This window comes from Scophthalmus maximus, chromosome 8, assembly GCF_022379125.1.
Source record: "Scophthalmus maximus strain ysfricsl-2021 chromosome 8, ASM2237912v1, whole genome shotgun sequence".
Taxonomy (NCBI): Eukaryota; Metazoa; Chordata; class Actinopteri; order Pleuronectiformes; family Scophthalmidae; genus Scophthalmus; species Scophthalmus maximus.
In genome coordinates, this window is record NC_061522.1 from 5,010,607 (window position 1) to 5,027,167 (window position 16,561).

A 16,561-nucleotide genomic window follows, 5' to 3' on the forward strand; every position below is an offset into this window, starting at 1 on the left:
ACAAACATCTGCAGCTCACATAGATGAATGTATTGCCCTTTTTTTTTATTTTTTACCGGTATGTCAACAGTCATAAAGTCATATAACCCTGGGTGTAACAGGGGGGGTTAACGTAATCCACCACATTCACATTTAACCATCTGTGACCCAGATATTTATTTAAATTTATTGTAAATAGTGTGAATTTTATTTTATTTTATTTTATTTTATTTTATTTTATTTTATTTTATTTTATTTTATTTTATTTCATTTTATTTCATTTTATTTTTCTAATTCTGTGTATATATGTTGACTGCTACATGCACCTTCATAACAAAACATTCCTTGTATGTAACCTGTTGTACCTGCAAATAAAACTGATTCTGAATGTGATTCTGATTCGGAATCAGGGGACAGACCATCCGCAGGGCCCAAGGGGTCAGCTAATCCACGACCTGTGACTTCGTAATGTCTTCCCTCAAGAAAAGTAAAGTCTGCATCCCAGAAGTGAAAAGAGAGAAAAGTAAGAAGTAAAACAACTGTTTATTAAAGGTGAGCTAGCTGCTAGCAAACTACTACCACGACAGTTAGCTAGCTAGCTAGCAGCTAGTTAGCTGGGATCGACACAGATGCTATTGCTATAGCTAGCTAGCTAACTGTAACTTTTACTACCTGAATACAGCATGCGTTAGCTAGCTAGCTCCTATCAGAACACACAAAGTATTGTAAATGAATCATCATCATAGCTGCGGGGGGCCCCGCAGAGACTGCTTATGTATATGGCCCAGAATTTGGTGCTACACTCCCGCATAGAACAGAGAGGGAGGCGCACATTTCGGCCATTTTCTTCCCAGATACTTGTAAAATCATGGGAACACTCAAACAGACCCAGATCCACATGCCAGTGTTTCTCAGTGTGCTGCGGATATTCACACTTGAAACCAAGCTGTGTTTGCCGAGGTATAATCTAATCTACTCAGTCAGTTAGTATAATGAATACATCTAATCAGATTGTACTCAACTAAAAGCACAGGAGTATTGTTAAAGCAAACTTATTGAGGTAACAATTGTCAATAGAAAAGCAAAATGGCTTCTCCGTTATTGAACTACTTTATCTTTTTAGATATCAGCCTTGCAAAATGAGTTCATGAAATCAAGAATGGTAAGATTTCTCTAACAATTTTACTTGATTACAGTCACCACTGAAATGATAAAACTATAGTGGCCAACCTGTACAAGTCATATCCAGCCATGGTGAACATTATATTGTCAGACCTGCGACACGAGTCACTCGACAAACTCTCCATCACAAGCCAACGGGGAAAAAAGGGGGAAATCGTACCTTTTGTTTTACTCTATTTTGTTGTCTCATTCTCTTTATTGGTTTTATCCCCCTCGTGGTTTTGTTATTGTGTTCCCAGGAACTCAACGCCTGGAGTATGGCAGTCATAAAGCGATGGTCATTCATGCAGACAGGGCCGAGATACGGACACGTGCAGTCATATTGACACCAGGTATGAGTCATGGAAGGCTTCTCTTCAATACACCCACAATGATACGCTATAAACACACACACACACACACACACACACATTGTAAATAAACAGGTGCTGCACACATCCTGTTATTAAAAGCACCGCAATTGTGTTTGGAGCGTGGTGCCGTTTTAGTTTGGATCTGATATTTTTGAGTTACTGCGTGAGTAGATTTAATCTTTTTGGATATAATCTCAAGAACCTAATAATAATTTGCCAGCAGGGTGGACCACACCCAATGGGGTTTCTGGAGAAGAACTTTGTGGTGTGGCAAAGTCAAACAGATTAATGGCACAGCAGATGGCTGAGCGCGAGTGGGATGTGGAAGTATGTCTGTCAGACTTGTACGAGGCCATTGACATCCGTTTTTTTTCCTCACGGCTCCTTAAGTTACAGAACAAAACTGGCTCCCTGTCTGTGTCTCGCTGGCTCACACACTGTCTGGCTGGACGTGGCGATCGGTGGGCAAACAGATACCGTGATAATTTGTCAACGTGTGCGTGCATTTGGGCGCGTTCGTTAGTTTGTTCTGTCTCTTATCTCTACCCTTGAAGAAGGTCAGTGTTTCATGTTTAATATCAGGGGGGGGGGGGGGTATTAGACTGGGGCAAATTACATAAAGAAGAAAAGAAAAAAAACAAAACCCTGATGATTAAACTCACCATGAGTCACTGTTTGCAACCGGGTTCTAACCTAGGAAGCCTCTTAGTTCCTCCTCCTCCTCCTCCTTTCCTGATTCAACACCCTTGTAGATAATGTGAACCTGTTCACCGATATATATATTTTTACAATAATTTGGCACCATTTTTCCAAAGCAACCACTTGTCATGCATCAGTTTCTCTGTCTGTGGTTATAAACTATAAAATGTGCACTATACATGGCCGAACATCACACACACAGACACACACACACACACACACACACACACACACACACACGCATCCAACTGGGCAAGACATTTCTTTACAGACAGTGGACAGCTGTGTTGTTATATCCTGTTTTGACTATAGAGTGTTGGCATGGATGGAACAAGTTGCATGAGACGAGATTTTGGCAGATACCCGTCTATGCAAATATAGAACAATTTAAACGTTCATCATGACTCCCAGTACATGAATCCACACAGACCGTAGTTTATAATTTTATGAAGTAGTTTTCTCAACCTGCTCTTTATATTCCATTTTAATCAATATTTTCCTTTTGGATTATTTGATCATAAATGTTTTTAACTGCTTTCATGTGAAGCACTTTGTGTCATGTATGAATTTTGCTGTATAAATAGAGTTTATATATTATACACACACACACTAAATATAGTGTACACTGTGAAATCAAATCAGAACCATCTACCTACGTTAGATGGCATCAGACTCAATAAAACAGTGTCACACAGCGGAGGCGTGTTGTGCCCGTTCACGCTGGTGTTAGTAATACGTGATACTTGTGTAGAAGAAGCTGTGCTGCAGTTCACAACAAGATTCCATCATGCGACTCCAATAAAATTAAGTACACAGAAGACATGTCATTTGATAAAAATCAATTTGGACTTTTCCCTAATTTGAGATGACAAAATGTCTGCCGTGAAAAAAGCCAACAACTTGTCAGCTGCTCCATAATGTTACTACAGACTGATATAATACTATACTGAGGTGTTTCTTCATGCACCTGCAGCCTTGTGGCCCTTTGGCCCTAGCTTTTTGTCAAATGCTGTATTTATCTTACTGAGAAGGAGAGTTTTTCTCAACTCAACATTTGATTCATAATCTGGGAAATGCAGAGTCAAACGCGGTTTTCACTGAACACTGACCAGGTTCTCCCTCGGAGCAGAGTTTGAATAAGCTCTTCCCTCCCTGTTTAAGATCGGTCACTGACTCACATCCCTTTTCATCTTCCACCTTAGTCATTTCCTGATTCGTCTCCCTCCTGCTTCTCTCCTTTGTGTGCCACATTGGCTTTTTTTTCTGGCAGGCAGATTTGACACAAAGTCGTGTCATGCGTTTCCTCTTGCAGAGGATTTTGCATAAGCAGAATAACTAAAGAAGTGTTTGAAGGCGGTGAAGTATTATTAAATTAGCCTGAGCGCAGTCGAATATCCAGTTTTTCTTGGGGAGTATCACATGTCTGTGTTATCATGAGCTTTTTATTTACCGAGCCTTCCTTCACTTACTCCGACAAGTGTCTGAAGTGCAAAAAAGAAACTGCATCTCGAGTGATGTGATTATTTTTGTCTTTGAGTACGACAGGGTTTATTGAGATTATTGATCCGCGCGGGGTCTGTTACATCTCCATCTCCCTCACGCTCCATTCCTGCCATCCGCCGTTACCATGGCAACGTGCAGAGCTCCCTGCAGTGCGTGGACGAGGGATGTCTGTCGCTCCGTTCCATGTTCTCTGTCTGCATCAGAAACACTTATGTAAAGTTAAGCACACGTGATGATCAGAGTGGCATGAGCATTTGTATAAAGTGGAGCAGTGTTGAGTTTCCTCTGCTGAAGGACGGAGACAAGTGGAGTAGGTTACCTCCCTTCTCCCTCGCCTTCCTTTTCCCTTTGTACAGTTTTGGCTCAGCCGAATCTCGAGGGGACCTGGTTCAGGCGCTCTCTTCCTTCTCCCACACACAGCACCACATGCAGAAATAGTGACAATGGATTTTTTTTTCCCCCTCATCAGAACAAGATGGTTGCTGCGTTTGTCTAAAGGGGAAATCATGCTGAACTACACACACTGTCTGTTTAGGTCAAAAGGGAGGGACATACCGCTGTTTATAGTCTTTGGACACAGTGGAGGTCACGGGAATAAGCTACTGTATGTTAGGCTTTTGGCTACATAGACAATATTTGTAGAAATTATAAATTTAATTATTGATTATGGCTTTTTCATGGGATATATTTGTGTATATATATATATATAGGTGTGTGTGTGTGTGTTTGTGTCCTTGGACCAATAAAAGGTTTGACCTGATGGTGGCGCTAGATGAAAAGTTAAGGGACCACCAAAGCTATTACAGTTCATGGGATCAGCAAAGTCGGTTGACCGTGTCCTTTAAGGAACCGTGAAATTGTTTGTGATAATCCAACTTTAAGTTGTCAAGATATTTATCGGTTTATTGAACCAAATTTAGTTTCAATATATTGGTCTGACCGACCGCAGTACACAGAGGTCAACGAAATTGTGTTTGTTTTGTAGCCAGTTTTGAAAAATAACAATTTATAGAAACTGTGGCTCCTGTTTCTCCTGATAATTCCCAGGAAAACATAAACTGTTTTCTTGGAAACCATTTATTTAAGTGTGTGGTGTTGTATGCTGTGTTAAAATGCATATATCAAATACTATCAATACAAAGAAAAATCACAGACACCTGCACAGAGGAATGCTGACAAGGGAAAGATTAAAAGGACAAGGTCCACTGTTCAGAGGTAAAACTTTATTGGTTGGTTTTACTCAGTTCAGTTCAAATGTACGAACATGACAAAAGGAAAAGACTGAAATCCTATATGGAAGGCACAGCCACAACAATAGGCAGAGAGACGACCGACTCTATCGTTGTGTTCATACACCAGCAGCAGCAGCAGCAGCAGCATCCAATCTAAGGCAGACGATCACAACAGACAATGTGCTTTTTAACTTCTTTCAAATGGACACGACACTATTGTGCAGATTTGGAGTCACAGACGTTTGGAATTGTAGCATCCACGACTGCATTTTTGTGTGCATCCGTGTGCATTTGAGTGTGCGGTAACGAGGCCCTATCCACCACCTCCATTTCATTATGTTGTTCGCATCGTAACTAAGAAGACTCCTTTTTGAGGATGAAGCCGTTCAAACGAATGTCGTCCGCCTGCACATTGAAGACCGAAGAAGCAAAGCCGGAGAGCACACAGGCGGGAAAAAGCATTCAGTGACGATGAAGGCATTATTTACAGCAGAATCATGTCTATCGGCGACATCCCTTTATCTGATGCGTGTTATGCTTAATAGTTTAATAGAGAACATCAGGAGATGAGAGCAGCGCAATACAGCCAGCAGCACGTTTAACACAAGAAGGTTAGATATTGTGAGTTATGAGTTAGAGCGTTCTCACCAGTAGTTACCACAGATAGGCACGACCAATAACAGGAATCGCTGTGAAAATATTATCAGGTACAGCTTGTGTAAAGTTGACTGTAATCGAAACAACCAATGTGCGACCACACCATGATTCTCGTTTATCAAACACGTCAGAACAGCAAGAAATATTTGATTCAAATCTCCAGTAAAAAGCCCAGTAAGAAGAGACCATGATTAAGATAAAAACTAAATGGAGCACCCTTTGGTGCCACGACTTCCAGTTTATCAGCTTCGGTTTTCAACCACGCATTCATCCAGACAAATTCACAATTACACGCACGCGAGTGTATACATACAAAATATGTGCAAAAAAAACCTAAAAACAGAAAAACAGCTACCTACAGTATCTATGAATAGCGTGAAGCATTGTTGTCAGATCATGGAAGTCTGGCCGCGCTTTCTCAGTACTCCCAGAGGGTGGCGCTGTCCAGGGAGTCGACGCTGGCCTTCAGCCCCCCGGCGTGGTCTCCTTTGAGGTACTTCCCGCCCAGCGTGCGGATGGCCATCTTGTTGAGGTCGCAGAACTCGAACAGGAACTGGACAGGTGTGGAGCTGCTGCACGCCACCGCCGTGTCGTCGCCGACGCACCAGTACTTCCCCTGGGAGTCTGGACAAGCAGACACACACAGACACTTAGTGACTCATGTTCATTCCTTCGGTCCTGGTGGCTACGTAGCATTAGTTTACATACCGCCCATGTAATAGATAATATCGATTTACGGTTGCAGATTAAGTAGAAGTAGTCGAGTGAGTAGTTTCGGTAGTCGACCCATATCGCAACGGTATTATTCCCATTAGATGTTTTTAAATATGTGAAGTGGAGTTGTGGGGAGCATTTAGAAACCTCGAATCTGATACTTCGCTGAGGAGTTGGTGGAGACCAAAATCAGGACTAAAAGGAGATTGAATGATCAACTTACTTTTGCCAGGAGGCCAGAACCATGACTCCAAATGAAAGCTGAAGCCATGTTGAAGCTGAATGTAACCGCACCACTTTGAAAAGAAGTTTTGGTTGCCTCCTTACTTCCCAAAAAATATTTGATATCACTTAAAACCACCAAAGCGTAGGATTAGAAGAACTTTCCTGAACGTGGCATGATGCCCAGTTGTCAGTATCAAAGATGACGCGGTGTCGTGCAATCAAAAACAGCCAGAAGCCTTCAGGATGCTAAAACATACTTTCTTCACGCTGGGTTTTACTTTGGAGCCTATTTGACTTGTAGTGAAACATGCACAGGACGCCACATCCGTTCTGCAAACTCATCATTATTATTATGAGTATTTTAAAAACTCACCTTTAAGGGAGTAGGCTCCGTTGTGGAACTCCAGCTGGAAAACGTCGTAGGACGCTCGGTTGGAGTCCAGCGTCGCCACTCCGGCTTTGCGAACCCCGATGAAGCCATGCTCCCCGCGGAGGACGATGATTGGACGGTTGATCAGTTTCATCAGGAACTGTTCAGCCTCAGCTGAGGGAGACAGACACGCTGGATTAGAGTGACGTTAAACTTCATCTGGGCCCTCGTTTCCCCCAAAAAGCCCATCGACATAGAAGACAAAGACACCTGGTAATTAGTCACTGACCTGCGTTGTCAACAGTTGCAGCCAGCTGCCCGTTCTTCTTGGCGATCACATACTTGCCGTTAGCCGCGCGCACACACACGCGACCGTCACGCCACTCCAGTTCAAAGAAGCTGTTGGCTGATCTGCAACACACACACACACACACACACATTAACAATCTCAGTGAGCATGTGACTGTGTGAGGGATGATTGTGTGAACTAAAGTGTGTGATGTAGTTTAGAATGTGTGTGTGTGTGTGTGTGTGTGTGTGTGTGTGTGTGTGTGTTTACTTGGTGGAGGCAGTGCACTGCAGTCCTCCGGTTGCCGTCAGCGTCCAGTATTTCCCAGCAGCCGTCCTGAAGGCACACTTCCTGTCCTCGCGGCTCATCTCCAACTGGAAGACTTCCTGGTCCCCTTCCTCGTCCTGATTGGCCGACAGGTCCATGCCTAGAGAAAGTGGGACAGTCTGCTGTCAGCTTTCATTTGTCCCTGGAGATTTTCCCTCCGTGTCTGAAATTCTCCGGCCCTGTAAATTCATGAAGTCGCCCCGAGAGACTCTTAAAGGGATAGGGCGTCCGAACGCCCGGTGTCCAGCTGTTAAAGGTGTGGCCTCGCTGATGTGCTGTGTTGTCGGGCAAGTGTTGATCCTGAAAGGCCCCAAGTTCACGGTGATGATAGAAGAGTAAGAAAACGAGGGCGCAAGTTTTCCCAACTGAGAAAACGTGTGTGTTGCAGTCGTCTGATCAGACACTTGCATTCTGGGTACTAATACTGTGGAGAAATTCATATTTCTGCTTCCTCTACGGTGAATCTCCAAAGCTCTACAGTGGAGACTTGCGTTTCGACAAACTGTAAATTCCTTTGTAGTTTTTAGCTTTGTACAAATGTGGAACATAAATAACAAATTACAGGATAGTTCTTTTTTTCTAACCAAACACTTAAAACAGTGAATTGATAAGCCTTAGCAATTAGCAACTAGGTCTCAGTTATCCAATGTCGTTGTAATATAATGTGATATAAAGATGATATTTCTGAATATAGTGTCGGCAAATACTCGCCTATTTACACGTGGAAGCAACATTAGCGTTCATTCTGTCCCCCTGAGGAGTCTCCGTCTAATGTTCACTCTCCTCGCCAGGCAGTTGCTTCAGCAAAGTGGGTTTATGGAGCATTTTCTTGCTGACAGCTGCTGATGCAGGAAAGTAATCTGATGACAGTGGTGAGCAGTGAAAACAGTAAAACCAAAACAATACGCTGAAAGACACTGAAATCCTCTGTTGAGGGATCGTAACGTCAATCCCTGATGTTCTTGGTTATTGCCAAGAATGACTACACTCTGCAAAGTAAAGTGCTGACTTCAGGCACTGTAACATTCAAGTCGTAGTTAATGAATCTGGGACTGGAAAACCAAAACAAAGAGCTGAAAGACACTGAAATCCTCCAAAGAGCTGGGTAATCATCCTCATTCATCTGAATTATTGTTATTTTTATAAAATGGCTTTCAATTAGTGTATTCCTTAAGATTGCATCCATTGTATCTTGCATTAGCTATTTTCTGTTATTATATCTATGAAATATGCTAACGCGTATTTTAAGTGCTGAGTTGCTATATAAATGATAGTGCCGGCCTCGCACCAAACGACTTTCAAGCGATTTCACCAGACTTTTGCTGGAGTCGAGGGGCGGCGCCCCCGTCAGTATCCATCGATCGGTGTCAGGCGGTGATCCGAGCCTGTTTTTTAAGTCGATAAAATCAACCGTGTTTTAATATTATGCTGAGTTTTTTAGTCGTCGCTCACACAGATAGTGACGTGGACGTTGTCGGCAACCAATAGGCGAGCTCTTTCCAGAACCAAACAGGAAGCAGAAAAGCGTGTAGGGGAACACATGCTGCCACATCGCATGGAGACTCCGATGAAGCCTCGAACGACGAACGCTGCGGTTTGGAAACTACCTGGTTGAATGACCGGGGGACAGCGCAACCAGTCAGTTCCGAAACCGCGGCGTTCGAGGCTTCATCTGCGTCTCAATGCGATGTGGCAGCGTGTAGCGTATTCCCGTCGTCTCCACATTCTGCGGCGTCTTCCTCTTTTTCTTGTTGCCTGATATATTTTCTGTACAAACCATTGCACACACTGAAGAGCAACCTGTGGCTAAAAGCTACTGCTTCTTCTCCGTTGTTCAACAATTCCTCGATGGGAGCATGATGGGGAAACAATCTAGGATGGAATCTAGATGCGGCCTCGTAAATAGTGACCCTGCAGGATCCCCAGTCTTTGCAAAATCCTAGACTGCGACTAAAAACTATCGACACGTGTCAGACTTCAGTCTTTTAAAAGTCTTTTCAGAGTCTTCTCAAAGCCTTCTGGTGTGCGGGAAGCATCAGTAAGACAAGGATCGACACCAAAACCTCATTTTGCCATCAGAATGCCTGTGCATGCCAATACTGAGCCAACCGTCCCCATCTGATTTATTGGACTATGAAGGGTGCAAAGCACAGGTAAAGGTCCCACACTCTATCCATGCCACTATAATGCATGTGTTACCCCTCACATAACTTCAGTAAAAGACCAGGTCACATGTCACTGCCCTCGTTCAAACAAAGATTATCTTCCTTCTTCCATGGTCAATCTCTCCTGGAATGCACACACCCACACACACACCCACCCACACACTAAACTACTGTCAGTGACCAGTCCCGTGTGCTGTGGCAGCACAGAATGAGTGTGAAACGCAAAAGAGTTTGCATGTGGCATGAAGATCCACAGTCACGCAGGACCGTCCGATTCACACCGCCCTCTTTTGTAGCCTGCATGCTCTCTCTCTGCTCTCGCCTCCATTGTGTGTCCCGTTCCTCTCTCTCCCTAAAGCAAACCCCTCCTCGTTTCTCTGTCTATTCCAGGTCTATTCCAAGAGGGGAAAGAACGATGGATAACTGTAGTGTAGACCGAGGCCGACCCTGAAACCAGCAGCCACAATGGAGGGGTAGAATTACTGCAGGCCGGGGGAGAAAAAAAGGAAGAAAAATTAAAAAAAAAAAAAAAGGTTAGGCAAGGAAGGCTTGAGCATGGGCCAAACGGAGGGAGGGAGGGAGAGGGGAGAGAGTGAGAGCATGATAATGAAAAACACATGGTGTGACGAAAATGAAGAAGCCTCTCTGACACACACACACACACACACACACCAAGACCATGCAACAGCTGCCTGTGGTTTGTTCCCAGTATTGCAGTGACTTCATCACCATGGTGAAATATGATTTTTCTCCCCCCCCCCACACACACGCACGCACGCACACACACGCACGCACGCACGCACACGCACACACACACACACACACACCAAGACCATGCAAAAGCTGCCTGTGGTTTGTTCCCAGTTATGCAGTGACTTCATCACCATGGTGAAATATGATTTTTCTCCCCCCCCGCGCGCGCACACACACACACACACACACTGCTCTGGCCGTGCCTCTGCAGAGCCTCACCTTGCCTCGTGGACACGTTCCTCTCGTTGCCCGCAGTCAGCACGACCTGCGCGTGGCTGCGCTCCAGGCCGAACAGTTCGTCCTTCCCGACGCGCGCGCCCCTGCCGGACTTCATGGTGCCGGTGGGGCCCGAGGGCGCCAGGTAGCGGCCGCCGCAGTCGCGGAACGCCACCTTCCCGGAGCGGAACTCCAGCACGTAGCCGGTGTCCTCGTCCGTGGCGGCGGCCAGGCTGCCGTCGCTGCGCAGGAAGCGGTTGTCGGACGTCTCCAGGTGGTAGCGCCGATCGCGGTAGACCAGCGTCACCAGCGAGTCGACCCCCCACGGCACGTCGCGGCTGGTGGACACCTCGTGCCCGCGCGCGCTCAGGTGCGCGAAGCGCTTGCGCGCGAAGCTGTACAGGTTGACCTGCGGGTGCACGGCCAGGTGCACGCTCCAGCGCTCCGCCGGCGAGGCCGTCTGCGCGAAGCACGTGATGCGGTCCTCGGTGCCGCCGAGGAACCGGCCGTGCGGCTCCGACCGCAGCGACCAGCGGCCGTCCTCGTGCGCGGTGACGGCGAAGCGGCAGTCGCGGCCGCGCGTCTCGCTGTCCGCGCGGACGTTGCCGTCCTTGTCCGCGGCGAGGTAGCGGCCCAGGTGGGAGAGCAGGAACACGGCGCTGCCGTCCTCGCCCGTCTGCTCCAGGGTCCACGTCTGCTTCTTCTTCAGGCTGCCGGCCGACGCGTTGATCTTGAAGCCGAACGTCTCCGCCGTCAGATACTTGCCGCCGCCGTTGATGAGCCCCAGGGGGATGCGCAGCAGCACGTCCCCGTCGGCGCCGTGTGCGGACATGACCGTGTGTCAAGATGAGGAGGAGGAGGGGGGGGGAAGAGAGAAATAGATGCGCTGCTGGAGATGGACAGATCGCAACAAGGGAAGAGAGTGAATGTGGGGGTGTCCGTGGGAGGGAGGGACAGAGGGGGAGAGAGAGAGAGAGAGAGAGAGAGAGAGAGAGAGAGGGCCGTGCTGACTGATGATGAGTGTCCCCTGACTGAAACACACTCTCTCTCTCTCTCTCTCTCTCTCTCTCTCTCTCTCTCTCTCTCTCCCTCTCTCTCTCTCTCTCTCTCTCTCTCTCTCTCTCTCTCTCCCTCCCTCCCTCCCTCCCCCTCTCTCTCTCTCTCTCTCTCTCTCTCTCTCTCTCTCTCTCTCCCCTCTCTCTCTCTCTCTCTCTCTCTCTCTCTCTCTCTCCCTCTCTCTCTCTCTCTCTCTCTCCCTCTCTCTCTCTCTCTCACACACACACACACAGACACAGACACACACACACACACACACACACACACACACACACTGCCTCTCTGGAGCTGCAGGAGTTTTTCTTTTCCTTCTTCCCAAACGTCAGTACACGCCCCAGATTCACTGCTGCAATTTTTGAGGCAAACCACCCCCCCCCCCCCCCCCCACACTCCCCTGCAACCCCATCACATTCCACCACACAAGCCATGATCCAAACCATAATTAATAACTAATTTCCTCACACCAATCCCCCCCCCCTCCTAATTGTGCTCACCCTCACTTCCACATGGATGGAGCCATTCACCGACTCACAGACCTCTGCTTGTCCTTCAGGGCCCTGCGTGTGTTTGTGCTCGTTTGGCTTTGAAGCAGAGAACACACGATCAATATGGGGGGAAAAACTGTGAGAAACTGCAAGAATCTACTGTATATGTGTATTTGTGCTTTTGAGTACTTGTAGTCTGTTTTCACGGTTCAGTATTAGTTATAGGCGAACGGGGATCTTGCTGCAGGAGAAACCCGAGCTTCGAGTTTTGTACGAAACCATTTGGTGAAAGTCCTTGGTCCATAAAGAAACCGTTTGCCCGTGTAACAACCTGACTGACCTCAGTGACCTGCACTGAGCAGGATGAATCAGATCGGAGGAGATAAAACAAACGGCCTCAGCTCCTCCCTGCTGCAGACAGCGAGCCCCTCGTCTCTCCCCTCGTCTCTCCGTCTTTAGTTGCCCCTGGTGACATCTTGTCATCCGCACTGTATAGGGTGAGAGGTCAAGTCTGTTATAATGTTTTCAACCCCACTCCTCTTTTCCCTCTTCACGACCTCGACACTGATATACACGTGACGAGTGATGAGCTCGTGAAAAGAAATGTGTTTTGGAACATGGACGTGGGAATCAATTTTGTGCAGAGCAAATTCAAAGTGTGGATTTCACTTTTCAGCTGTCAGTTGTTTCCTGACCTTGGTCTCTTCCTCCGTGTGTGATTCCGCCCGTTTCCATGGTTCGGCCCATGTCCGCCTTTTCCGTCCTCCTCCCCTGGGCTCTGACATGAATCCTGTCTGCTGCACGTCCACCTTTATTTATACTGGAGAGACGGCGGACGGGCGTGTGCTTGTCTTTGTCTCACTAATACGATAACATGCGAAGCCCCATGATAAGCCAGTTTAATCCATTCATGTCCATATTCCATAAATCTGCTTTGTTTGCCTCTTCTCCTGCAGCTCTGTCTGTCCAGCATGAATTATGTGAATTTCTATTAGAGTGTTCAAGAGTGTTTTATCCAACAAGCTTTTCTGTTTCAATCCGACTGTTGAGTCCTCACTAGATTCTCCAGATTTCTTATTGTAGAACTGAAAAACAAGAAAAAAAACAGGACGCTTGAATATGTAATTTGAAGAAACACACTGACTCATTGTCTTCCCGCTCTTCTCCGTTAGCAGAAAATATATGCACTAAAGCAGGAAAGACCAGAAAGTTCACAAGATCACAGCTGGATGATTTGCATTAGCTTGTTAACAAATTTTTAAACCCTATGAAGCAAAGTTAGATTTTTTTTTAAATATAGGCTATGCAAATTACATTTATTTGATTGATTGACTGACAGATTATTAAGGCAGGCTGCCTGGTAAGAGCTTACTAAATTAAAAAAAATTCTAGACAAAATAATTGTGACTCTTTGCTTTTGTCTCAGATTGATATTTTTCCTTTGTTTTTAAATTTTTTTTAAAAACATTTTATCGATAGGATAATTTATTGCTCACATGCTCTCCACTGGTATCTGCATTGTGTGAAACCCATCAGGCCAAATGCCGTGTCCATAAGTAGATGGACTTTTTTTCGTTCTCAATTTTTGATACATTTTTCTCTTGCGTTCTGCAAATGTCACGTAAAGTCAAATGCAAGTGTATAGATTAGCCAGTGGCTCTGCAAGGAAACAGGTCACTAATGAAGGTGTCTGTGAGCAGTACATGCAGGGTCTCTGGCTTCATGTCCTGAATTCAAAAGTTGTTTGAAATGTGAAGCTGTACTTTTTCTCTTAAGAGGTTAATGTTTAGACAAAATATGATCTTAAAAATATCTTATGGATGGAGGCATAGGAAATTAAAAAAATAAAGAGATTGTGAAAAGTGCAGAAGTGTAAAAAAACAAAACAGTGAGTGTGGAAACTTAATTCCAATGTCAAGGCTGTGGACCAGGACTGGGACTTGGCCTCTGATAGGACAGGTCAGGTTAACACTGGTCATTTAGGAAAAGCATGGCCTTATATATTACATCCTTGACTGCTTGCTGCTGGATACAACTCTGCTCACACCTTACCGCCCCCATGTGGACGTTCAGAGAACAACAGCAAGCACACATCCAGATGTTTCATGAGCGAAACAGCAACAACTGAAAACAGCCACTTTCTAAACATAATCAACTAGAACATATGTAGAAAGTAAATTTATAGAACCCTCTTCATTCGTTGACTCACTCCTGGCATTTGTTCTATCTCAAGTTGTTTTTCCTCCCCGGCTTGTCACACTGAGCACCATCAGCAGGACATTTCCTGTATAATTTTACAGTCATGATTTATTTAGTTCACTCACACACACCACTGATAATGGCACTTCTCTCTGGTGTTTGCACCTGTATAAAAACACTTGGGGAATTTTACACTGTGAGACAGTCAACAACTACGGCGTGAGTGATAATTATAGGGCTGCAACTATTGATAAATCTGTCGATCATTTTTCTCGATTAATCGACTAGTTGATTGGTCCATAAAATGACAATCGTGCTTCCCCAAACCCCAAGATGATGATTTGTTTTGTCCACACACCAAAGCTATTTAGTTTACTGTCACAGAGGAGCAAAGAAACCAGAGAATAGTCACATTTAAGAAGCTGAAATCAGAGAATTTAGACTTTTTTTTCCTCATGCAAAATACTTGGAACTGATTAATCGATTTGTCAAAAATAGTAGGCGATTCATTTAGTAGTCAATTACTAATCGATTAACTGTTGCTGCTCTAGATGAGTTCATTTTGCCATGTTTGTTCAGTGTGTTATACCCGTCATCTCTGTGGAGACGGTCGGGGCAGGTGATGGGTTTTGTCCTGAAGACCAAGACTAGTAAAGTTTCTGCTGTCAAACCGGCCAGTCAAACAACCTGTGTTTTGAATTAGCCTCTCGCCTGCTGTCAGCTCGTCTGTTAACTCACAGTCAAAGGGTATAAGGCTGAGTTTTGTGTCTGAGCTCACAGCAACCATTTATTTGGCCAGTTCATCTCATCTGCAAGGGGTTTATTTGCCCTGAGCCAAAGTATGCTGGTCCGCCTGGCTGCGTGGTGGCTGAGGAGGGGGTCCAGCACCTGTATAAACAGCATGAATGAGAATATGATACAGCCACAAGAGGTCACGGTCTTCTCTCCAGAGTTTGCAAGGAAGAGGAACAATGCAAAAAACGAGTGTGGTGGGCAGAAAACTAGTCATTCTTACATGCAGTGCAGACCTCACTCATGCTAATATCTCTACCGCTAAAGACAGTTCAGGTGCATCATCTCCTACTTTAACCACCTTGAATGCGGATGCCAGCGTCCATTAAGCCATGACATGCGCAGAGAAAAGAAAATATAAGAAGAAAAAGTGAACTAGGACAAAAGGAAGATTAGGCAGAAATTAATGAGAGCTGAATACTAGGGGTAGTAGAAGTAGTGGACAACGAGGACATGAGACACATGGGGACGTCCAGTGAGAAGAACAAGAGAGAGGAAAGTCATGGCAAATATTTGGACTGACAGGATGCTGCTACAAGTTTGGTTGCATACTAAAGTTTTTGGAACTTTATGATCTACTACGATACTGCTTCAATATACAAATCAGATGCTTAATTTGATATATGTTTCCGAAAATATCTAGATGTACTCTTATTTATGCAAAAGAAGTAAAACATACATCAAAAAGAAAAAAAAATGGTAAATTTGGTAAAGACATTATTTATATATACAAAACAATGTATTATATGTACTGTATATATACTATACTATATACCATATGCATGTACTGTAATTATATACTATTATATATTGTTTTTGTATGCAATCACATTCGTATGTTTAATGTTCTAAAACGAGTCCTGGGGTCATAAAGGAACGAGCACTGAACAGGGACCACTGGATGAATCTCAGGTGTCTCCTTTACCTTTCCCCGTTTCCTCGTCTCCTCCTCTCAGGGCATTTGAGGAAAATAGTTGAAGCCCCGCCCATTCTGCAGCTTTCCACCAATGGGCGACGTGAGGTAATGAGTCATAACGAAGGAGAGGTAGAAAAAGTATTAACAGTCAGCCCCTCTGGGCTGACGTTTCAGTTATAAAATCTGTCAAGCTTAACAAAGCTGCGATTGTGCAATTGTCTTGAATTTTCAAAATAAAACTCTTACGTTAAAAAACCGTGTTGATATATCCTTGAAAATGTACAAATGCTTTGCTCGAGCTTTCGCACGTGTTCGTCTAAAATACCGTGGCACGTTGAAACATCTCGCAGTAGAAATAATTAGATGCGAGTTCGATGTCGCTTGGCGTGTTTCGCGAGCTTATTGTGAAAGAAGACTCGCACAGCTTCCGGTACCGCTCGGCCCTTTTC

General features: G+C 45.0%; 1 protein-coding gene and 1 long non-coding RNA gene across 2 annotated transcripts; one reads left to right on the top strand and one right to left on the bottom strand.

Annotated features, from left to right (window-relative positions):
- Positions 1–350: 350 nt before the first annotated feature.
- On the top strand, positions 351–16,353 carry LOC118311933. The gene is made up of 3 exons (XR_004794104.2): positions 351–502; positions 1,401–1,493; positions 16,153–16,353. It is a non-coding gene; the product is annotated as an uncharacterized LOC118311933 (long non-coding RNA).
- Positions 4,920–11,681, bottom strand: LOC118311931 (fascin-like). Its single transcript, XM_035636092.2, has 5 exons — positions 10,668–11,681; positions 7,474–7,630; positions 7,204–7,325; positions 6,918–7,088; positions 4,920–6,229 (listed from the first exon to the last, which is right to left on the bottom strand). The coding sequence occupies exons 1-5, from the start codon at positions 11,494–11,496 to the stop codon at positions 6,024–6,026; spliced, it is 1,485 nt and encodes a 494-aa protein (XP_035491985.1). The 5' UTR covers positions 11,497–11,681; the 3' UTR covers positions 4,920–6,023.
- Positions 16,354–16,561: the final 208 nt, after the last annotated feature.